Source organism: Pristis pectinata, chromosome 16 (assembly GCF_009764475.1).
Source record: "Pristis pectinata isolate sPriPec2 chromosome 16, sPriPec2.1.pri, whole genome shotgun sequence".
Classification (NCBI taxonomy): domain Eukaryota; kingdom Metazoa; phylum Chordata; class Chondrichthyes; order Rhinopristiformes; family Pristidae; genus Pristis; species Pristis pectinata.
This window is the reverse complement of record NC_067420.1, coordinates 31,228,381-31,254,128: the sequence shown is the minus strand read 5'-3', so window position 1 is coordinate 31,254,128 and position 25,748 is coordinate 31,228,381. Positions and strand designations below refer to the sequence as shown.

At 38.1% G+C, this 25,748-nt stretch overlaps 1 protein-coding gene across 1 annotated transcript; it reads left to right on the top strand.

The window, feature by feature from the left end:
* Positions 1-510: 510 nt before the first annotated feature.
* Positions 511-24,217, top strand: LOC127579043 (EMILIN-3). The gene is made up of 7 exons (XM_052031676.1): positions 511-686; positions 1,128-1,253; positions 4,406-4,569; positions 7,550-9,424; positions 18,897-18,932; positions 23,018-23,149; positions 23,843-24,217. The coding sequence occupies exons 1-7, from the start codon at positions 511-513 to the stop codon at positions 24,178-24,180; spliced, it is 2,847 nt and encodes a 948-aa protein (XP_051887636.1). The 3' UTR covers positions 24,181-24,217.
* The last annotated feature ends 1,531 nt before the right edge of the window (positions 24,218-25,748 follow it).

Genomic DNA, 25,748 nt, shown 5'->3' with positions numbered 1-25,748 from the left:
GGTTTGCGAATGAAAGATCAAACGATTGGCTTCAGCCCGAACGGTAGTGAGCGCTGCTGGCGACCGGTGGGTCTGTGGCTGTTGGGGGAGGAGAGAAGGGGTGGCTGAACCCTCATTGGCAGTGCTGGTGTAGGAAGGAGGGAGAGGGGAGGAGGAGGTGTGAGGGTTGGGGCTGTGCTAATGTCAACGAAACGCCCACTCGCACGAGTCCGCGAAGTGGTGGAGGTGGGCGATTACTGGTGGCAATATAGACTCAGGGCCAGAGCCAATGGCTCATCAATCGCCCCCTGTCCTGCAGTCTCCCGCATCTCAGCTCTGACCCGCCGTGTGTGTGTATGTGTGTGTGTGTGTGCGCGCTGCAGCGGGACTCCCGTTTCCCCCCAACACATCCCCACCTTCCTTTTCCAGCCGGTGCTCAGGCGCCCGACGAATTTTGCACCGCTTCCAGCATCAAGAGACGGGCTCGACTGCGCTGCTACACCTGGATATTTTTTTAAAAAAGCTGTCACGATGTTAGAAAGCGCGTCGGCGTCTTCCTCTCTGATTTTCCGCTGCTTTGTGGCGTTGACCTTTCTTACTCTCATCGATGCGAAGGGTAATTTCTACGCTCCGTACCGCTATAACCTCTTCACCTCAGGGACAAGCCCCAGTCTGAAAGGCACAGGGCGAAGCACCGGCCGGCACAAGTGAGTTTCCTTCTACTTTGCTGAAAGATTAAACAATTTTTTCCAAAGCCTTTGCAGTTTTAAACCTCCACCTATTTGTCACAGCTTTGCAAAACTAAATGCAAACGTAAATGGGCCGCAAACTGAGATATCTGCACGATTTTTGTTCTATATCTTTCTTCATCAATCGAAGTTCTTGACTCGATGTTTTACACCAACAAGATTAAACCACAACTGTGCAGCGGTAGCTTTTAAGAGGTTGTCAGATAAGACGCGTAAATATTCAGGGAATGGAGGGATGTGGGTCATGTGCAAGCAGAAGAGATTTCGTTTAATTTGGCATCGTGTTCGTGACAGAATTCGTGGGCCGAAGGGTCGTGCTGTTCTATCTTCTAATAGACTCGATTTGTTTGTTTTATTTACTCGAAAAATATCAACGGGTGATTTGCTTTTCTTCTTTAGGAATTATTGCGCCTATATTGTGAAGAAGAATATCACTTGCACGATGCAGGACGGCACAGACACCTTTGTGAAAGCCGAATACCATCAGTGTGCTTGGGGACAACTCAAGTGTCCGGGGATAGTCATGTAAGTTCTCAGCACCTCGCCGCGCCACCCGGGCCAAGCCCGAGAGGAAACTGACGGTGATCTTGCAACTTCACCGCGAGATTGTTTCCACTCTAGCGGTGCCCTGACCACAGTAGATTTTCGGAGATCCTGTCACGGTGCAGAGTTATACTGACGGGACCCTCCATCCATCAGGAAGTAAGGGATATGTTTTAATCTGAGCCAAAACATTAAGATTTGGCTAGTGGGGGAAATTGGATATCAGTTGGCATTAAGTGCCTTAAAATTCAAATTCACAACTGGATTTCATAGTTTAGAAATAATTAATAATGCACTAAATAGATGCTTTGTGGAGTGTTCAATGGCATTGGGTGAGTTGATCTGATTTACATTTGGCTTCTGACTTAATATTAGTTCTTTAAAAACTATGGGAACCAAATCAATTGCTTTTAAATGGCCGAAACTTTTTTTATGCATTGGTACAGAGATTTGGAGTAATTAGTCTAAATAAATGGCATTACGATTTTGAACCGAGAAACAAGCTTGCACTGCTCGGGATCATTTATCTCTGTGGGAGCGGGAGAAAGTTTCTGAACTCTGGTGCTTTCGCGTCCTCTAGTGGCCACCAAAGGATCAGCGGACGTGCCAATGTTCAATACCCATTCGCAACAGATGTCAGAGACATGTTTGATTGGAAAATGCCTTTTGACAGCTTTCGTGACATTGATGTGATTTCCTACCACCATTACCTTGTTAAAATTTCATTAAGTTCAATTTATAGCGTCTTGCAGATTGAATTAAACAAAGACCGCAGTCAAGACTGAACTTGAAAGAATAACTGGTGTATTTTGGCAGAGAATTATTTCAAGTGTACTAAGGTAGTCACAGCATTCTTTTGATTGAAATTGTTGCTTTTTTAATTGGATGCACGACCGACACCAGAAAATCTTTTTTTAAAAAAAAGAGGAGAGAAGCATAAGGCTTCAAAAATATTCCAAAATTGTGATAAGTTTTCATAGAGTAAATAATTCTTCTGCTGGGTGGATCAGTAACTAAAGGACACAGATTTAAGATAATTGGCAAGAGAATCACAGGTTTGCTGTTGAGAACTTTATGCACTTTTATGTTGCATTCAGCAATGCAGAGGTGGTTGGAAGCAGATTTAGAATTAGTTTTCAATTAGATGTATACTTGAAAGGGAAGGAAAGGTTTTGGAACACTTTGGAGAAAAGATTTTTTAAAAAAACTGAGATTAATTGAATAGCTCTTTCAAAGAGCTAGCCCAGAAATGAAGGATCAAATGGCCTCCTGTTGTGTAGTAAGCTTCACTGATCTATGATTTGACACAAAAGGGAGGTTTTATCTTAACGTATACGTTTGAATTAATAAAAAGCACTGTAATAGTGACTTTTGACATTGTGGTGCCTGACAATTTTTTCAGTGGCAATTTTCAGTTCAGACATGTGCTGGACACCTGAAAGAATGGCATCAGGGACAAAGCAATTGAAGATCTGTCAGTTATCAAAGAAACCAATCAATCAAATACAATGCCCCAGAAATAAATGTGCATTTGGGAAGATGTTTCACATTAGGTCACCGTTTTAGCCAGGTTCTGTTACTACAAACAGCTTCTTCCAAAAACTCAGTGCAGATGCTACCTGGAACCCCTAGAATGAAGGGCAGCTGCTCTTCAAAAGCAGGTTTGCTACAAGTTCAATTTGGACTGCAGATGTTACATCTGCTGCAGCAGTAGTTTGTACAACACATTTTCTAATGCAACGTTCTTTCTGACTTAAGCTCTAATGAAAACAAACAAATCACACAGGATGCCTTGAACAGTATATGTCTTAATAGGAATAATTTCATATTTGTTTACCAAGGAGATGGTATCAATCAAATTTAGTGGCCTCTAATCACTTTTCCATGTCTTGGTATTAGCCAGTGACTCCCACCCATGAGAGAAAAGAACGTTGTTCCTTAAGTTACCACTACATTTGTTTATTTTTCGGTTCTTTATTTGCTTTGCAACAGAGGATGATTGCATGCAATTCCCTTGCTGGCATTCACTTTTGAGATTCTAGTTAATGCAGAGACAAGCTACAAAGGGAAATTGACAACTGCATAAACTGTGTGCTACAGGGAGTGGGGTTGCTTAGTGAACTTGCATAGACTTGATGGGCCAAAGTGACCTCATCCTGTGTTGTATGATATTAACTCAGCATTATAGTTGCAGGGATTGCCAAAAGGGTAGCTGCAAGCATTATTTTGACAATATGACTACAAACATACATTATATAAATACCAGATTACACTGTTATTGGTGGAATAATAAATTTTTATTTTAGTTAAATAGAGAGTTTTCAGTCCAAAACAGCATGGAAAGTGAGGTGTGGGCTGAGTGTGTAACATAACCTGGCTCTCTCATCTGTTCGCTCTTGTGTGTCCTGTTGTTAGCACAGTACATGTCTAATTTTAATGAAAAACACATTGCTTGATTTAACCAGCTATTTTTAGTTGATAGAATCAATCTCCAGACAGCTGAGAAAACTGGGCGACTTTGAACCTCAATCAGATGCTGAAATCCACTTTACAGCTGTCATTTAATCTAGATTTAATAACGGTAGTTGTGTTTAAAGGACACCGAGGCCCAAGGTATTCATGCATATCCAAATAAAGTGCTTTGTTTTCAAATCGATCTAGGGAGCTTATTTTGAAAACTGCAAAAGGGGAACCTGAAAATAAAGGTAATTTGCTCTGCTCTATCTATGCTCAAGCTGAGGCTGATTGTATTAAAGAACTCATTCTGCGTACTTGAACCAGGAATAGCTTTCACTATATATCCTGTTGGGTTCACATTCAATTTGGCTCCAAACTGTCAAGAAAAATCTTTCATCTTTTTAACCCAGTTTCCATCACTCCTAAGGTTCTGGAAATGTAAGGAAGTATTAAAGATAGTTTGCATATCTGTAGCCTTACTCTACCACTAAAGGTTTGTACTGAGTAAGAAGTTCGAAGTAAACAACAAATCATTAAGAAATCAGAACCAAGCTACGTTTACTTGTGGTTTCATGCCATTATAGCGTTCTCCTACAGTGGAAAATATATAATTTGTAATAATTCAAATTTCCCAGCTGTGATATGTTCTGTTAATTAAAAAATTAATTTCTTCACAGGTATCGGACCTTTCTAAAACCTAAATATAAAATTGGATACAAGACCGTGACAGAGTTAGAATGGAGATGTTGTCCAGGATATTCTGGTGATGCTTGCCAGGAAGGTCCTACAGGACTCCCTGAACTCGGACCATCACATCCAGGACCCAGGAAAGGTTATTATGGTAAGTGTTAATGTCATCGGGAACCTTTGTTCTCCTTTGAACTACAGATGAGTTGGTTTACAAATTGCACCTAGGCTCTGAGGCTAGTAGAAACATGCAAGATCATTGCATAATCTCACTTCACTGTGAAGTAACTATTTTTATTAGTTTGCAACGTTCTTAAAGGCAATCTTGTAAACTTAGAAAATAACATTTTTTTCAGTTCAGGAATCTCCAAACAATCTAGTCTAGTTATAGTTGGTTATTCTATTTCTGTTTATACGTCTTCCTCATTCATTTGAATCTTGATGGAGATAAAGGTTTGAAAAGGATCGTTTAGAATATCCAGTTCAGAATTTCAAGGAATGCCAATGTAGCATGACAAATCACTTGAAGATCAACAATCTACAGATGCTGGAGATCTGAAAGATAAACAGAGAATGCTGGAAATGCTCGGCAGGTCAGGCAGCATCTGTGGAAAGAGAAACGGTTAATGTTTCAGGACTGGGACCCTTCATGAACTAGAACTGATGAAGGGTTCTGGTCCTGAGATGTTAACTGCTTCTCTTTCCACCGATGCTGCCTGACCTGCTGAGTGTTTCCAGCATTCTCTGATTTTTTGTTAATGACATTTGAGCTAATTGATTGCTGTATTCATTTAAACGTTGTCTTGGAATTTTCAACAAGGATGTAATGGGCAGTTCAGCCAAAATCTGTGTTAAAACTAGTATAACTTTCCCTGCGAATTCATTTTGAATATGTTGGAAGGTGAGATAACATGGCATAAAACAAGCAGAATTGGGCCATGACAAGAATGCTGTATTCTTTCTTTAGGATTTATAGGTCTTTATTGGTGAAAACTGCAGTGTGTAATCACATCATCCTTGATGTACATTTGGCACACTAATTGCAATATTTAAGAAAATTTAGTGGCCTGCATTTTCTGGAAGTAACAAAATTCATGGAAATTGAACTGTTTGCATGGCCGTTAAACCTACTCTTAAACTTGAGACGTCCCCCCACAAGATCTTCAGACCCAGTCTGAATGGACTGTGAAAGCTGTCAAAACTATCTTTGAGGGGTTTTGTGTAACTTGTTGTGATGCAGTAAAATGCATTCAAAATACAGTAAGTGATTTTAATACTGAGAAATAAAATAATTACATTTTTCATTAAATAGAACCGAAAATGGCATTAGTTGCTCCTGCTCTTTAAATGTTAGGCATAAATTTACAACCCAGTCTAAGCACAAGGTTCTTCAAACCTTTGGATAACAGGCAGGACAATGTTAGTGAGCAACAGGGGTTTGGATGGAGGTTTTATTGACTGTGTACAACAAACAGAGAAAGCTCAGGCAAAGTATAAATATATCTCTAAGTCACACACCAAAAAAGCCTCAACCTTTGCACCAAAAGTTTGTACACTTCCTTATTAAGCCAATACTTTTGTGCAGTTTCAGGAAATTTCACAGCATTGTGTTATATGGGAAATCCTACATTATGCACTGAGAAATCCTCCAAAACAAAAGCTTGGACAATTCAGCTATTACTGGATACAACTAAACTTCTGTGGAAGCATAATGGTTAGGTTTCTGTACTAGCATTCAGTATTCGGGACCATTGATCCAAAGGTGTGAGTTTGAATCCTAATATTGCAGCTGGGGTATTAAACTTATGGACTTAAATTTTATAAAAAGTTCTCAATTAATGGTAACCATGAAACTATTGGATTGCAGTAAAAAGTCATTTAGTTCACATTAGTTCACATTGTTCTTTAGGAAAGGAAATGTCCCACCCTTACCGACTAACTGCAGACCCACCAATCTGCTTGACTCTTAACTCCACCTTCCGTTCAATGGCAAGCGGAGATGAACAGCAAATTGCCAGTGTTATCCACATCTTGTAAAAAAAAGAATTAAAATTTAATCAGGAAAACTGAATTTGTCTGTAAGTGCATTTGGGAGGCAATAATGAAGTTTTGAAGATAAAATGGGTCATAGGTTTTGGGGATTGCACAACGTGAGCAAGTCGGCAGTCCATGAATCACTCTTCCATTGGCTTAGAGAAATGGGTGACATGCAAAAATGCCACCAAATTTACAGCCACCCATTTTGTATTATTGCTAAACTGTAACTTCAGCTTCTTGGCTTTAAATTGCTACAACCTTCATAGGAAATGTTTTTACTTTTAACTTTTGTTATGCTTGCAGTGTGGGGAAACCTCACAATTATGAAGCATTAAGTATGCACATAAGTCACTTAAAGGTTCAACCTAATATAATCATTGCTGAGAAAGCCACACTCACAGGCTCTTTTCCAGAAGAATCTGCCTTAGAATTCCATATACAGATTCCCCAGTTCCATGGTTTAATTTCCATATTCACACAAACAATTAGAATTAAAAAATCTCATTTCTAATTATAGTTTTACAACGCAAAAGTGGCATTCCCTTGAGCCAAGTTAAACTGGCAAAAATAATACTTGGGAGTTTTTCTGTATGTGTGCGCATCTGAACTAGATACATTTTAATTTGATTGTATTATTAAAATTGTCCAACTCATTTACTACCTTACCTTGGAATTTCTATTTCTATTTATGATTTTGAAATTGGGTCACTTTTTAAACTGTTAAAGTTTGAAGGAGGGAAAAATGATTTAGAGTGTAAATATTGTACCTAGCAATGTAATGAGTTTCCTCAATTAGTAACTGACTCACCTCAGGACCTATTTGAATTTCAGCCTGGCTCAGTAGTAGTTATGAAAGGGAGGCCAGGTTAACAGCTCGTCGTAGTTGCCCTTGAGATCACTTTAGTTCAATCCCATGGAAAATGAACTTATTAAGATCAATAGTATTCTTCATGTCTGTCCCTCAGAACTAACCCTTACAACAAGTCCTTAATTTAGCAACTTTACCAAGAATAAACATTAAAGTCAGGCACACTTATTTCATAAATTTCATCCCAATTTGTGTAATCCATTAATATTGTAATGTTTGACTTTGATAGGCCCTAAAGCTCCGGATATATATGGAGAACGAATTGACCGTTTAGAAGATGAAATGCGACGATTTTCACAGTCATTTGAGAAACTCCAGACAATGGTCAGCGGAATCAGTGATAGCCTCAGGCTGTCAATTCAGGAAGACACCAATAAAATGATTGTTTCTTTGCTGAATAATCTTAAATACCCTGATGCCGCGGTAGGCTTTGGATATATAACCGATGGCCTAGAAAACCTAAGTAAAGGAGAACCAACATATCCACCAGCAATGGGAGACTTGGTAGCCAAAGTGACAGAGGTTAAGGATGTATTGAAAACAAAGAGTGACTTGCTTGATGAAGTTCATGGGATGGTGATTGGCCACGATGGACAACTGAGGCAACTACTGGAGGCCAGTAGACCCTCTTCACCTTCAGCGACCGTGGATTTCATTGACACTTACATAGATACCAAACTTACTAAGTTCAGGGAGGATCTATTAGATGGCTTTGAAAACAAATTTACAGATGTACAAACTATCTGTGATTACAAGGTAAAGCTGGTCCAACAGCAGTGCGATGAACAGAAAAGTATAAACCAAAGGCTTCAGGAAACAATAGATGGGAAAGAATCTGACCTAAAGAAGGAGATTAATAACTTACAAACTCAAATTGATGGATTGGCTGTAACGGAAAATTGCTGTGACACTGTTAAGTATTTGACAGACAAAGTCAATGCTTTGGAACAGAATCTACATGAGGTATCAAACTATCAAAGGTCATTAATAACTCGATTTGAGAATGAACTACCACAGTTCTCCACTATTCATGTAGAGAATATCTATGATAGTAGGCTGGATGACATTGAGGCTAAAATCAATGCAACAGAGAGGAGCATAGAAGAAAATTGTATGACCATTGAAAATAACATGAAGGGGCATTTTGCAACTGAATTGGATGGAATGAAAACACTCCTACATGATAAGCTAAAGGAGATCGAGGGTCGGGTTACCATTATAGTTGAAGAGTTAAGTAATGTAACTACACCTGCAAACCTAGAGGGGGTAGTAATCCCAATGCTAGAAACAGAACTTGCCACTATTAAAAAGCAAAGTAACGATGGTCTGGATAACTTGGAAGGGAGAATTATAGCTCTGGAAAATCTATGCACTGCAGATTGCACCTCAATTGTTGGCGACATTGAAATTCTCAGAACAGATATTGATAACTGTCAGAAAAACTGCCGAGATGTTGTGACCCAGCTGGATAAGAACTCTGGTCTACTCAATAAACTCAACTATTCCATGTTTGAAATACAAAGGAAAATTAAAGAGGAAGAAGAATCCAGCGGGGTGCAGGGAGAAATCACTTTACTGAAGATCAACATCAGCTCTGTTAACAGAACACTGAAAGGGATCAAAGAGGCTGTCAGCAGATATGCTGACGATTTTGCAAATGCCAATTCAACCTGGGATGAACATGAGCGCAAAATGACAGATGAAGTCCATCTAATTCAACAGATATTGAATAGCCAAGGTTCCCAGCTCATGTTCAACGACAGACGTGTCCATGAGCTCAAAGGAGATCTGCAGCGAATTAACCACAGGATCATGTCAGATCTCCATAACTGCAAGCACAATGCTCAGGACATCCAGAAGGAAGTATCACAGGTTGACAGGCGGGTAGCTGAAATGGAGAGTGTGTGCAGTAAGCTAAATGCGATAACAACCAGTCTGGATTTTATTAAGGATGCTTTGGATAATCATGCTGGTGATCTGTGGAGTTACATGGACCAAATGAATGGAACCCTTGTGGTACACGGTCAAGAAATCACTGGTCTGAAAGATTCAGTGCATGAGTGTAATACCAAAATTGCAGGCATTGGAGACCAGATGTTAATTGGTGAGTATTATGTAATCTTTATCTTTACCATAGCTGGTAATATAACATTTACAAATCAGATGGAGAATACTTAGCGCAAATTCCTTACCTATTCCCTTGGAACAAATTCTATCAGATTCCACTATTTTAACTATTATCATGAAGTAAAGGACCAAAATATAGTAAAAACCACAAAGTTCTTACATTCAGTATTTATGCTGTAACTGAATCACGAGATAGGACATCAGAGAAATCAGTTAAGGTAACATTGCAAACTGAAGAAGCAAATTTCAGTTTACTTTTCATTTGAATCAAGTAAGTGGAATCTTGCCTTAAATCTAATTACAAGGATTTAATTTCCAGTTAAAAAAAGGTAATTTACATGGGTCTGAAGTCTAAAAAAATCAATTCTTCTTTAAAAAGAGAGTCGGGTGTGAGAGTGTTGAGGAATATCACAGCATGAATGAAAACCTAGATCAAGGGCTCATTTTCCCTGGATAAGGGTCATCCATTTTGGATAACAAGGGGAAATATCTTTGGTAATAGGGCTATGAATTGTTGATCCAGAGGCTGTGATTGTTCAGTGTATTTTGGAAACAGATTTCTGTATATTAAGAGAATCATGGGACATAAGAATAGAACAGGAAAACAGAATTTAGAAAAAAAGATCTTTTTCAATTGCCATAGGGACTTCTCATTGTTATTGTTAGTGCTTAATGTTCAAAAATAAGGGTATGTTGGATCCGTATCCTTAAGTGTTACTCCATTTGCAAAATTTTCATTGCAAGCTTAGCATTTCTGCAGTGCATTTTAATCTTTGCTCTAAATCTAAATGTGCATAGTGTTGATCAGGTGTTAAGTTTTCTCCAAAGCAAAGTAGAACAAGATTCCCTATTGTGTCACACGCAAGGCATCATTCTGAATTTTCCTGCATCAATTTTCTCTTGTTGAAGTTCGATTGAACCATTTTTACTCCACTTGCATAAATGGACCCAAAAGGAAAAAAAATACTTTGCAATTTAGTAGTATTCTCCAGCTCAAGAGTATTCTCTCAAGGAAAGAACACTGTAACACTTAGCAAATGGAAGGTTAATATACAGTGTGTAATATTGTTTTTCAACAAAAGCAAACATGTAGGATGATATATTGCACATGTGGGACTTCAAATTTCACGACCTTCAGATGCTGCAGAGAGCTTTGTGTCAAATTAGATGCTGTGGGGGTGTTGTAGGAAATACTGTTGTAAGGAGTGCTGCCACCCAATTGCACAAATAAATGTGTTTCCTTCTGCCAACTTCTGAAAACAGCCAAAGATTGTAGAAGATTAAATTTAAAAACACTGCAGATGCTAAAAATCTAAAATTAAAATGTGAATTAAAAACTGAAATACTAGAAACACTCAGCAGCATCTGTGGAAAGAACAACAGAGTTAATAATTCACTTTGGAGACACCTCTTCAACCAATTCTGCCAGGGATCTTTGAGCTGAAACGTTAACTGTTTCTCTTTCCACAGTAAATGGAAATCAAACAAAAAGAAATGCAGTTTTTCCTCTCATTTTCTATAATTGTTCCCTTTCCACAGATGCTGCCTGATCTGCTGAATGTTTTCAGCATTTTCGGTTTTTATTTAAGATCATAGGAGTTACAGTGGAGAAGAGGGCTGTTCAGCCAATCTTCATTGTCCCAGTTGCTTCTTCGCTCAGTTCTAAACAAATTCCACTGCCTTCCTGTCTTTACATTGCCTTTTATCATTCTCTGCTTCAAATGTTCATGCAGTTTACCCCTGAAGTTTGCAAATAGCCCTCAAGTTCTCCCTGGCATATGTCTGAAAAATACTATGTAAAAGAACTGTCCCCTAACTTTTCTCCTCACCTTGCTTACCACTTAATTTTCTTTTCCTTTATATTCTCCAATATTTAAGGCAGGAGGGAGAAAACAGGGGACTACAGATAAGTGGACCTGCCATCAACAGTAAGGAAAGTTGCTGGAATCTATTACTAAGGAAGTGGTCATAGGCACTTGGGATAATAATAAAAGAATTGAGCAGAGTCAACACAGATTTATGCAGATCACTACGCACACCCTCACGTATGAATAAGAGTTTCACTAAGATTTGGAGTGTTGGATGAATACAAACTAATATAGAAGATGAGAACAGATTATTTCTGACAAAACTTGCATTGTGAGAAGACCACAGAGTCAGGAGGTGAGCCACTCATTTCCAAATCCCTGGTCTCTGACTTGCTCTTATACTAACTGTACGTGTGTGATTGGACCAATTTGAAGGTGGTATTGCCATTGAATGTCAAGGGGGGGTTAGTTGAAATTTCTTCCTGTTTCAGGGGGTCATTACTGACATGCATGATGCATAAATGTTACTTGTTACTTATTAGCCCAAGCCTGAATTCTCCCCCCTGTTCTTGATGCAAGGTGAGCAAGGACTGCTTTAATATCTAAGGAGTTAGGAAAGGAACTGAACACTGTGTTATCATCCACGAACAATCTCAGTTGTGATCTTATGCTGGCGGTCACTGTTGAAACAAAATAACTTGGTTGGGCCTGGAACCTCATCCTGAGATTGTGTCCTGGGTCTAAAATGAGCAGCCTCTGAAAATTACAATCATCTTGGTTAGCATCTCTGCACTGGGTATAACACCAGCTAATGGACTTAAGTTCCAATGGACTTCAATTTTATGAGGGTTCTTTGATGCTGCATGTTCAAAATGCTACCTTGATGTCAAGGGACTCACCCTCACCTTATCCCTGGATTTCAGCTGAACTGCAATAGAGGTCCAGTCATGTGGTATGCAACATGATGCACTGTGTCCAACGTGTGAAAACAGAGCTTCATCTCCACAAGTGTTGTGAAGGACACTTCTACCAGTACAGGTGTACTTGAGACAGGCGGATTATTTATTAATCGTAATGATGTCACCCTCAGTCTTAATTGCACTGATGCTTCCTTCTCAGCACTCTGATTCTTTACATTAAATTTTATTAATATTAATATTAAAAGCAAGGCACAAGGCTCATGGCCTACCAGACTAGCCTTCCTGTTCTTGTCTCAGACGACCGATGCCTCCGAGTTCTATATCGGCAATGTCCTTCAAATCCACTGGAAGGATAAGTGAACCAACATTAGCACCCTCTACCAGGCCAATATCCCTAATATTGAGACCTAATTACACAAAGCTGACTGAAGGGCAGGCCATGCCACTCAGATACCTGACACCTGATTGCCAAGACTGTATTCTGAGCTCTGTCATGGCGAAAAATTACGAGGTGGTCAGAGGAAAAAAATTCAAGGATGTTCTCAAAGCATTCTTGTAAGAGTGTCCTGCCCACACTGGCTCATGAGAATCTCCTGGCCCAGGGCTTCTAAAATGGAGAAGGCACAGTCAGGTTGGTATTGAGAACCTCGAGTCTCTTCAGCAACACCCAATCGAGTGTAACTGGCAGGAATGCACCACTTCCCAAACTGCCAACCCATCTACACACCCCACCCAGTACCTCCTACCCTACCTGTGGCAGAGTCTGTCTGTCCCAAAATGGCCTCATCGTCCACCTCAGAATCCACAGAACGGAAGTGGAAGGAAGTCATCCTCAATGCTGAGGGATTGTCTAAGTAGAAATAAGAGAGTAAATAAGTTGGTCTTTATGGTCCAGTGCATTTTATGATTTTGTTTTTTTCTCAGCTTGATCTTGCATTATTTTATGAAAAATATCTTTAATTTCTAAAATGCTTATTACTAAAGTTCATACAGTAAAGATACTCCAAACTAGTAAGTGTTATTTGTGAGTATATATATAGGGCGGCACGGTAGCGTAGTGGTTAGCATAACACAATTACAGCTCCAGCGACCCGGGTTCAATTCTGGCTGCTGTCTGTAAGGAGTTTGTACGTTCTCCCCGTAACTGTGTGGGTTTCCTCCGGGTGCTCCAGTTTCCTCCCACATGCTCACATTCCACAGACGTACAGGTTAGGAAGTTGTGGGCATGCTACGTTGGCGCCAGAATCATGGTGACACTTGCGGGTTGCCCTCAGAAGACTCCATGCAAAAATGCATTTCACTGTGTGTTTCGATGCACATGTGACTAATAAAGGAATCTTTTTATACGGAGAAACAACAAGGTAACCTGTTGCATCTACAGTTTTGAGATTTAGAAATTTCCTTTATGCTCTTAAATCTTAAGCTCCAACCTTTTAAATTCCATTCAAAATGAACACCAGATCTCAGATCCCATCTAAATATGTGTGGCAGCCTGCCCACTGTTTCTGCTTTTAATATACTTCAGCACTGCTTCCTCTTATAGATGACAGCATACAATAGTTCAGTTACAGGATTTTAATGCACACTTTGTGGCAAGGACTGTACCGCAACCGTTCAATTATTAAATGTATAAATATGGCTAATGGCTCATCAATTCAGGAAGTGTTGTGCTGGGTGGAAGTGTATTTTATCCTCCTATTCCCAATTTACTCACTTGGCTCAGGCATTTTAAGGTACTGCCCAATAAGGAACTGCATCATTACAGTTGGAAAGTTGGATCATTGACGTTGGATGTAGGGATCGTGCACTTGGAACCCTTGATCTCTGGGGGAATCAGAGACAAAGTAGCCACATTGTTACTTCATTTTGATATACCTTACCAGAAACTGCATGTTTTGCAACTGCCAGATTGGGTCAGGATAGGATCTTGGTGGCTACGCTCTCAGTCGCACGAGGCCAACACCCATGCTCTGTTAAAGAATAGACAAACTAACTCATTAAGAGCCAGTTGATTAGCAACCAGGGCTGTGTTATTAGGGTCTCTGAACATTTTTGTCTGCATGTTGAAAATAGTGACTGGATTTGAAATCACCTAATTAATAATCCCATAAATTTCTATCACTGTTGTTGTTTTAGCCTCTTATGAAATAAAAGCAAAGCTCTGGAACTACTGAGCGGGTCAGGCAGCATTCTGTGGAGAGAGAAGCAGAGAAGGGTCATTGACAGGAAATGTTAACTCTGTCTCTGTCTCCACAGAATGTTGCCTGACCCATGGAGTATTTCCAGCATCTGCAGTTTTTATTTTCTTAGTTTCTTATGAAGACTTATTGATGATGATTTTTCATTGTGATGGATGATTTACACCTGTAGACCCAGTTTGACCAACATACTGATTTTCCAAGAAACTTAGTGAATAAGCAGATTTAGCAAAACTTTAGCATGTGTTGTAATTATTGACTGATGGTAGGAAATCCAATTCATTTATAAATACGCATTTTAATCAAATTAATATGCAAGCCATTACTGCACTGAATCCTGAAGTATGTAGTTTATTGTTTCCCGGTGAAAATATAATTTTGAGAATTTGCAATTAAAACATATGAATGCCTCCCAGTGTTCATTCACAAACCTTCTGGGAAGCAGATTTTTTTCAGTACATCTGCAATGCCACAGTCTCACCAAATTCATACCGTATTAATGGGAATTTGAGGTTTGATTCCGTGATAAAAATACTTGGCTCTTATATGGACCTGGTAAGGACTCCATTAAAATAAGTGACTAGCATCAGTGTTCAGCTTGTAAAGATTAAACAAATATTTTTATTACTTATCGCCTGTCCAAGCACATTGATCTAGAAATATAATTTGGCAAAGTCCTCAGGATAGGTCCCCAGTTTATTTCTGAACAAACTGCTCTATAATTGTTTTCAAATTTGTTGCAATCCATTGCTGTAATCTATTTAGAAGAATTTACATTAATATGACAATGTTCTTAGCTTTCCCAAAATGGATTAAATTAATAAGGGGTATGATAGCATGGTTAAATTAGTGGATTAATATCCATAGCTTGGATTATCGATTCCAAACACTGCTCCATATTAGCTTCAAAATTTGGATTAAAGCATTTGAATAAATTTTGAATTAAAAACCTGGCGTCGATGATGAAACTACCATTTTGTCAGTAAATCTCATCTTGTTTCCTCACATCTTTCAGGATGAAATCTGCCATCTTTACTCAGTGTGACCGCAGGCCCACAGCAATGCAATTTACTCTTTATTGCCTCTGAAATGGTCCAACAAGTCACTAAGTTCAAAGGCAATTAGAAATAAATAATAAACAGTGACATTGCCAGTGATGCCCACGTCCAAGGAAGACAAAAGAAAATAGCTTTTACTGAGTAGTCACTGGTGTTTCATCATAAAACAGTCCACCCAGTCTGTATACAATAATTAATATTTGTTTGCTTATGTTAGTTGAGAAGAAAATATTGGCCCAGGCAGTAAAACACCTTGCTCTTCTTTGAAGTGTGCCTTTAGATCATGGATATCCTTTAATACTGCCCAATGTAGCTTTGGTTTTCATCTTGCCTAGAAGACATCAACACTACCAGTCTAATTATTTTCCCAATACCATATTGATTTTTAGATTATAGTTTTGAGAAGTTGCAATTAAAACATGAATTAATTCATTTTAAAACATACAAAACCAAGATTATGTGCTCAGTTGGAATTGAACCCATAGCCTACTGATTCCTCTAGCTAAGAGGCAAACTGTTGTCTCAAGTTACCTAACAAAGATGTGAATGGATGTGAATGTAGGAGGTATGATTAGTAAGTTTGCAGATGATATTAAGAGTGTGGATTTAGCCTGAGCCAACTTTGCTAATGTACACCTACTCAGATTTCTCTCCAACAATGGAAGCTTTATTACATTAATACTGGGGTATTTAACATTTTCAGCATCTCATATATCAGTTTTAGAGCACATTTTTCATTGAAAAATCAATGGATATTCATCCACTGGTACTTTAGTGGCCAAGACCCAAATCTTCCTCAGTGTTTTGAATCAGCCTTTGAAAACAATGGGGCAAATTGGAGGTCACAAAATAAATTGCTGAAATATTTTTAAAACTTAAAAGAAGCCTAACCCAACTCATTAACAAGAGCTGTTTATTAGCATTGTGGTTATTGGACAATTCCACTGCTTGTCACAGCAAAATCATTCGCAATGACTCTGAGCTCTTGAAACACGTTAAGTATTCAATTCAGTTATCAACACTGCCCCAATTTGGCTATGACAACAAAGATTAAACCACAAGCGAAGACTTTTAAGCTTAATGGGATTTTTGATATCAGCAGTAATGTTTTGACAGTAGCCATTAATAAATGACATTTTTGCATCAATAATCCATGTGTAATTACCAATTACAATTGAACACAAAGAATTGTGTTACAAGATTCCCCCTCCCCCCCACCATATTGTACCTGACATGAGAGACTTGCACCTGTTGTGAAGCTAAAGAGATTTCCAATGACCTGATAGGTCATAGTGTAAACTAAAAATTCTAAATTCATAAATGGAAGTCTTTAGTAACTGTTGTGGCTGTTATTGAATTGATCTTTTAATATGATGATGATGATGTGCTAGGGCTTTTCTCTTTGGAGAGGAGGAGGATGAGAGGTAGCTTGATAGAGGTGTACAGGATGATAAGAGGCATAGATCGAGTGCACAGTCAGAGACTTTTTCCCAGGGTGACAATGGCTAACATGAGGGGGCATAATTTTAAGGTGATTGGAGGAAGACATAGGGGGATGACAGGGGTAAGTTTTTTTTACACGGAGAGTGGTGGGTGCATGGAACGCACTGTCGGCAGAGGTTGTGGGGGCAGATACATTAAGGACATTTAAGAGACTCTTAGATAGCCACATGAATGATAGAGAAATGGAGGGCTATGTGGGAGGGAAGGGTTAGATAGATCTTAGAGCAGGATAAAATGTCGGCACAACATTTTGGGCTGAAGGGCCTGTACTGTGCTGCAACGTTCTTCGTGGCGTCTCAAATATTATTGTTCATTTTGAAAATACAAAATATCAAAATCAACAGTAATATTTGAGGCCTCACATCAATGTACATTAACATGTCAGCTGAACATTTGTCAGAAAGCACTATTAAATTATGCACTTTGAAAAAGGGTTCCTAAAATTAGAACTGGAGAGACTGGAGACAAATTGTTCACAGACTATTAAAAACACTTCATCATGTCAATAATTTTTTGAATCCTTCATCTGAATCACCTTCTTCTTTAATACACTTTGCAGTCCATCATGAAATTTCTCATATCTCTGCTGTAATTAAATGGCATCTTGGAAACAAAATCTGTTATGAAGAGTAAATGAATTTAAGGTACTTATCTAATCATTGAAATTCATCTTCACACAACAGATCAAACCTCTAAGATCTCATTAGACCTGCTGCATGAAATAAGTCTTATAATTAATCGGCAATGGGTAATCATGCTTATTGTAAATGCTTCATGATAATGATGTACTGTTAAATGTACAGATGATTTAACAGATGATAGTTTATTATTCTATGATTTTAACTGTTACAAAGGAGAGCATAACAACTATTTCCAATGGCAAATCTTTAATTGGCTGTAATTATTTAAAAACAACATTCTTGGAGATAAATTACAGTTGGTGTACTTTGTGGCTTTTTCACACAGTTTATGAAAGCAGATTTGTCTCCTGTACAGAAACTAACCTAGTTATGAGTAACTCTTTAAAATTTATTAGAATTAGATACAGAAAGACCTATGAAGTCTGTGCCAGCTCTTTGAAATAATTGTCTAATTAGTTGAATATTCAGGATGGCTATTTAGTGAAAAAGGCATTAAACTCTTTTCCAATTAACTTTCCATAATTTATTTAATGGGGATGAGACAACTATTTTTAGTTTCACTGTTTTAGAAGGGAATAAACAGAGAATCAGTTGGCAGTTTTAAGAATCCATTCTCAGCTCATAAAATATTGGCAGTGATTTCTAAGAGCATTTCAGGTCAAGGAAGAACATCCAAATCATATTAAATCATTGGATAATCTGTTGTGATTGGAAATTGGCTGATTCAGATTAAATAGGTGCCAGAAACTCCCTTTAACTTATTCACGTCACCGGCACGGTTCATGTGATAGATGGTACAAGAAGCTACGATGTACATAGCAGACAACATTGATGCGGTAATTGGTGGTATTGAAGCAAAGCCACATCCACTGCATGTAAATGGAGCTTGGTGATATGAATAAATCATGTCTATCAGGATAAGGGCTTGAATGTGCTTTTTTTTAAAAGCCTACTTTATAAGATTAATTCATTCTTTTGGATTATAGTGGCAAGATTTAATGTAATTTTAAAGTTTTATCACAGTGAAATCTTCCAGTTTTCCATGGATCAACTTCTGAACTTCTCTGATCACCAGCTGATCATTTTGCATTTCAGATAAACAATTAAGTACCTCAATTTTGTATACTATCAATAATTGAATGTAAAACAGCAAACTCATGACACTTTCAACAACAGTAGTTAATTTGTCACAGGAAGTTATGTGCACATTTAGTCAAAACTCTTAAATAAAATCTGCCAGTATAAATGTATGGAATTAAATGCCAAAGTCTTTAAACAGTGGCAGAGTTCCAAAACATAATTGTGTTATTTTGAATTTCAGGTCTGCAAGGACCCATAGGCCCTCCAGGATCATCAGGTAAAATGACTCAAATTAAAAAGAAATATTTTTAAATCCCAAACTATTTATTTTCCTAAAAAGAGTATGTAACATTAAAAATAACTGGTATTGTAGACCATCACAAAAGATTGAAGTTCAATATCTACAAATAAATTTCCAAATTTTAGAATTGTTCCAGAGTCAATTTTGATTGGCTTAGAGATGATTTTGTTGCCGTTTGCTATAACTGACTGAATCACATATAGCACAGCCAGGTCTCTCTTGGCAATGCCAGCTGGTAAAGCTGTTCACACCTCCAGTGACCTGAATTCAATCCTGACCTCTGGTGCTGTCTGTGTGAAGATTTCACATTCTGCCATGGGTTTCCTCCAGGTACTCCAGTTTCCTGTGCAGGTTAGTGGTTTAAATAGCTACTGTAAATTGCTCTTAGTGTAGGTGAGTGGTAGAACCTGAGGGAAGTTGATGGGAAAGTGGGGAGAATTGAAATGGGAATCATGTAAATGGGTGTTATAAAGTTCCACACACATGCTGAAAGCACACAGCCCTATCTCTGCATCTATGTGCCATCTCTGATTTGCTTCTGGCCTTCTGTAATGGATGAAATTGGGACAACCTAAACTATTGCCCACCACAGACTGTATTCCCCAACTACTGACTTCACCAATGTTCCTAGCTACTGAGACAGAGCCAGACTGTTTGCAAGCTTGAAAACTGAGTTTACCCTGAACTGAACTTCCAATTAAAGTCTCAACCTCACCAAGATACTTTCATCATAACAATACCTGCCTTCAATCATCTGCAGCTAAAGCCCTCATCTCTGCCATTACCTCAAATCTTAATTCCCATGCTCTTGTGGTCGTCGTCACATCTTGTGTCCTGTGTAAACTGAAGCTGATCAAAAATTCCGTGACCTATATCCTAATTCACGCCAAGTTCTGTTTGTCCACCACCTACATTGGCTCCCACTATGATTTTAAAATTCTCAGTTTTCATATCCATCCCCTACCACCACCCTGACCTCTAAACCCTTCTATGTCCATTGCTCCTTCCAACCTATAACCACCTCCTAGTATATAACCTTTCAAGATCTGTGCTGCTCTAATACTGGAGTCATGAGAATCCTAATTTCTATCTCTCCACAGTCATGCCTTATGTTGCCTAAACCCAATGCTCTAGAATTTTTCCCAAGCCGTCTTTCTGCATCTCTCTCTACTTTCAGACACTCCTTTACATCTACCTCCTTGGCCAAACTTTCAATCACCTGGCCTAAATGTCTCCTTAAGTGGCTTGATGTCAAGTTCTGTTTGATAATATTGCTGTAAGGTATTTTGGTAAGGTGCTGTAGAGATATTTTTCCACTTTTAGCATGCAACTTCTTGAATTGCCTTTACTGATTTTCCCATGAGAGTACATTTCTGTTGGCTGTCGTAACTTTAAGTTCCCCTCTCCAATTGCATTAAAATGGTCTGTCAAGAATAATCAGTAATGTGCAGCACTGCTGCCAGAAGTACCTATATTCTTATTAACGTTGAATTTTTGGAGATAATTGAGCTGGAAATTTAAATGCTTTTTACAAAAAAAAACATTGAATTAGATTTTATAAAGCATCAATTTTTTCTGATTTTTAGTTGGATTTTGAAATTTTAAAAAGTATCAAATGGTTTAAAAATTGAAGGATGGGGAAAAGCCCTCTTTCGTGTAGAGTGGAAAATTATGTGTATTCCATATGTTGTCAGATAATTACACTGTAATGAAACTTCACCCAAGTGTTTATATTTTAAATTTACTGCACTCAAGTGGAACCAAGATTTATGCCTCTGCCATTTAGTATTTACTATCCCTGTGGGCACACCCAAGTTCCTTGTTTCTTTTATTTAAGCAACTTGTTTATTTGAGCTACTGATCAGAATGGGTCATTGACTTAACTAGCAGATGGTTCTTAGATTAGAAGTTTGCTTTGTTCTGTTGCATATACAATGTAGATGTGTGAATGCTTAATCATTAACAATTGATATGTGATATATCCTTTTGCAATCCCTCACGCTCTCACTTTTGATCATCTGGATAGCTGTTCTTTGTTATATCGTCCAATATGTCCAGATAGATCTGAAGAACTGTGAGACATTATACAAACTATGTAAATGGGAGTTATTGTATATCTACTGTACTCTTGTTTTTAAGGGGGCGTCTCCTATTTTAAAATTGGATGCATTCATCCACGATGAGAAGTTATATTTTACCCATAAGCCATTGAACGCAGGGGGTTTCTATTGAATCCAATTGCCAAAAGCTCAACTCCAGTGTACAGAATCCATAACTTTTGTTCTTGTGAACTAAAGCAGAATCCCTAATTATCAAGCCTAATGAATCCATTTCTGACTTTGTCATTCAGTTCAGAAATTTTTTTTTTCTAATTTTGGTATCTGATAGTTATGCCTCGGACTAACACTACTTCGGTATGCAAGACAAGTTTTTCACAGTACCTCGGTACAAGTGACAATAATAAACCAATACCAGTGGAGTACTGAGAAAGTGCTGCACTGTCGGAAGTGCCATCAGTGAGACAGTAAATCAAAGGCCTACTCACTCTCGTACGTGTGTAAAAAGACAAATCCCATGGCACTGTTTTGAACTGGGCGATTTCCCCAGTGTGTTGATCTGTATTTATCCTACACTAATTATTGGTAATGAACAAATTATTTGTGAGAAGGCACAATACTCCAATTAGCTAACACTTTTCCAACACAATCCAGTGACAACACATCAGAAGTACATCAAAGTTCTTTGGGACACCCGGAAATATATGTGCAAGGTGGTTTAGAAATTCCTTTCCTAGTGTACATAAAATGATTAATTGCCATGATCTTCCAATTAATGGTGCCATTTCAAAGTAAACATAATGTCTGGGTGCAGGACTACATTAAGTGAGCAGTTTATTGCACAGTGGGTATTTATAAGACCCCAAGGGGTGCCTTTCCTCTGAGGCCTGCTATAAAAACAGGAGCACTTCCAGGTCAGTAACTGGGATAAATGTGAGCCTGTTGAGCAGAGACAAAGCTAAAACCTTCCAAATTCTGGTTCCCTCCCAATTGGCAAGATTTTTTTTATTCAGTAGCTTACCAGTTTTCTTGATTTGAGAATGATATTCCAATCTTGGTTTTCTCTCCTCCTGCAATGACTGGACAAAAATATTATCCCCACCACAGTCAATGGAAGGAATATGACAAGCTGGCAGGTTTAAAAGCCAAAAGCATTAGCCACAATGTGCATCACATGCTGTATGTATTAAGAGAGCTGCACAAGGAGGTCAATGCTTCTGACAGAACCATATTGAATGCATCAAAGGTGTTTTTTTTAAACTTTGTTCAAGTTTTTGAATTCTCTGCATGGATGGGAGTTTAATGTGAATAATGGCAGAGTTGGGGAATATTTTCCTTGATAATTGTGCCAAGTTTCACTTCAGTTTTGTCCTTTGTGGTTCTAACCATCTGGAGTTAAGAATAGGCTCAACTTAAATGCACTGGTCAAGAATGTTTATTCCATACATCTGTAACAAGTTCAAGTCTACAGGTGGCAGCATTAAAGGATAGTCCACAAGTCCTAATGACAGTGACATCTCAATAGTTTTACTTGGCATTAATAAATTTAGAGCATTGGAAAAATTATTCAGCAAATGCACATATTCCGGGTTTTTTTTGTTTGACACAGATAACCCAGTGGTCAATTAACTATATAGCACTGGCATATACCCAATTAAGGAAAGCATAAAATTCAAAAATTAACCTCATTTTACAGTTCAGTTTACTGTTCCCAGCATAGGAAGTGCTTTAAACAGATTCTTTCCATCACAAACATTTCCTGCATTGGCAGTAACCAGCTGGCCAGGCATTTCGTTCCTCAATAAACATCAGATTTTATTTATCCCAAGAATACTTCCATAAAATATTTCAATATGCATGAATGTTTTTCATTATTGTACACTGCTGTCCATGTTTGGTAATTAAATTTATTGGTGGATTTTCAATTGTCAGTAAAATCAACAAATTCTTTAGTTTCTATCACAATTTTGTTTAAAAGTGTGTTCATTGATGTTTTATTTGCAGGAAACAATGCTCTTACAAAACACATTGTATTTTCTGTTGGCCTAACTGAAGAGCCCTTCACTGCCAATAATGGGGTTGTAAGGTTCAACAAAATTCTCATCAATGATGGAGGGCATTATGCACCCAACACAGGTATGACATCCCTGGCAAACACATAGATGCTTGGTTGGTAGAGTAGTTTATCAGCTCAAACCAGCATAAGCCAATTTACAGGCTCCAGAAACAAATCATTGCTGTGTGCTGCACTATATTTGAAGTAAATTGCTGAAAGTAAAATCACTTACCTGTGGTTCATGGTGGACATCTGGAAGGAGCTGTTAAAAAAGCCTTGTCAATTTATATTTGTATATAGTACATACTACAGCTATTTGTGGAGGAAATATTTAAGATGGTGGATGAAATGCACGTGGTGGTGGACGATGCTAATCCAGAAATTGTTTTGTACTGAGATCTGGATAATGTTAACATTCTTGAGCATTTTGGAGCTCTGTTAATCCAGCCAAGTGGAAGACGTCCCATTGCATCCCCATCTGTGCCTTGTAGGTGGCGGTATGACGTTGTGGAGTTAAGAGCCTATTCATTCATCTAAGGTTACCCATGCTCTGACTTGCTATTTTGGACCCAGTATTTATTTAATCATTGGTTACCCTCAAAATGCTGATCTAACAAGAGTAGTAACTCAATGGTAGTTGGCTCAGATGTTACTGAAAATAGTTATTGCCCGGTCCTTGTATGGTACAAGTAGTAATGGGACTTCGGACCAAGATTTCAGTTCTAGCCCATACCTGCAGGAATCTAAAGTTCTTGGTTTCATTTGTTTTGCAGGTATATTTACCGTCCCTCACAGTGGACAGTATTTCATTAGTGCTGTATTGACTCCGCAGAGAAATGAACGCATTGAGGCTGTGCTGACAATATCCAATGTGAGCATTGCACAAGTGGACACAGCTGGCTACAGGACTGAACTATTAGAAATTTCAATGGATGAAACTAAGAATCATCCTGGAGGTGGCCTCGCTGTGTTCAGCCTAATTCTCAGGCTGAAAGCTGGTGATGAAGTCAGTGTTGTTGTCATGTCAGGAAAATTAGCTTACACAGGAACAGAGGAGCTGTACTCTACATTCAGTGGTGTTTTACTGAACGATTCACCAATGGATAGCTGACAAAACCAAGGTAACAAGAGCAGCTAGAACTGAAAGAATTGGCCATCATTTGATTTAAAATGCTTCCTGTAAATCTCATAATGAACTAACTGGAAATACTCATTTCAAACGTAAACATCTGGCAGACTGAAGTACACTAGAAATGTAATGGTCCATGGCCAATCTAGATTTTTAAATCAAGAACCACTAAGCAAAACAAACTGGGTTACTGTATATTCAAGTTAAATATCTTCTGAAACAAGGGCTGTAGGTTACTGTCCACGTTATTAACCCTTTGAGAACAGTAATGTTCTGCCAGATATTGGCATTACCATTTAATAATAGGATGACTGATTTCAAAAAATGCTATTTGCTTTGTACATATTATAATTCTATTTTAAATTACTCATTTACAGAAATTTCCAGTTTTATATAGTCTATACAAAGATACTAGTACTTTGAAAGCTTAGTCTCAGTGCTGAACGGGTTAAAAGGCTGAAGATTTTATATGGGATCTTAAAAGAAATGTTTCAGTTGGTGGCCATTTAATCAAAAGAATTTTTCTCTTCAAAGGAAGTACCACATAAAATGTTCAAACGCAGAAACAGTGAACAGCACGAGGTACAATCTGGTCCGAGATGTGCGCTAGAGCAAATCTCAATACTTGGAGTTCAACAATATCCTGGCATCGCCACTGCCTGCTAGACCGTATATCAGGATGTCAGCTACCATTAGCCAGAAGAACATTGCTAGCTTATAAATCAGGCCAGGTTTTGTTTTCTTACAGTAGCAAATATTTTGACTCGGGTAGCCTAAGACATCCGTGTAGTTACCAGTGTTATTTATTTTTAAATGTAAACTTCAATTCTTTTCTATGAAAATCCATCATTAACCTTCATTCCCATATACAGGCTAAGCTACACATAATCCATGCCAACTTTCATGTCTTCATTTTAAATCAAGTGTGCATTTGCCTTCACCTTTAAATATCCAAAGATTCAGAGAGCAGATATAGAGAAATGAACTGCAGTTGCCTGGGCTCAACAAATGGCAAATTGAGAAATGAAAGAACATACACAGGTGTTTGTTCATCTCTCCGCCTGCGCACTCAGTTACAGAATTTCCGCCAGTTTGTTCACAATGGTGAATTGTTAGAACAATGAAATAATTGACTTTTGATCAAGGAGTCTTAAACTTTCACCAGTTGCCAACCTGTGTGCTTCCAATGTTTGAACATGATGCATCTATAAATTGTTTTTGCATTAATGGAACATTAATTAAAGTGCTTTATTGCATCCGTTATATCCAGTAACACTTCTATGGAAGAAATGAAAAACTGCATCTTCAGTTATGATTTTAAATGTTAATGAATGGTTATGAATGGTCAAAGATTGTGAAGTGGATGAATGTATTTAACTGAAATTAGTTGTGTTAAAAATAACATTCAAATGCAGATTATAGCACAGTAATCACTGATGTATTTGATCAATTGACTATTTTGGGGAGTTGACAGTAGCCTGTTGTAAAACAAACTGCCAGAACATTTACAGTAATTTGAAATATTTGCCCAAAAATGTATTGAGAAAAAC

Excerpts from the sequence above, each read along its gene's own strand:
- LOC127579043 (XM_052031676.1), top strand. The coding sequence starts at position 511 with ATGTTAGAAAGCGCGTCGGCGTCTTCCTCTCTGATTTTCCGCTGCTTT. Across the intron at positions 1,254-4,405 it reads AAGTGTCCGGGGATAGTCAT|GTATCGGACCTTTCTAAAAC; the intron begins GTAAGTTCTCAG and ends ATTTCTTCACAG. Across the intron at positions 4,570-7,549 it reads ACCCAGGAAAGGTTATTATG|GCCCTAAAGCTCCGGATATA; the intron begins GTAAGTGTTAAT and ends TGACTTTGATAG.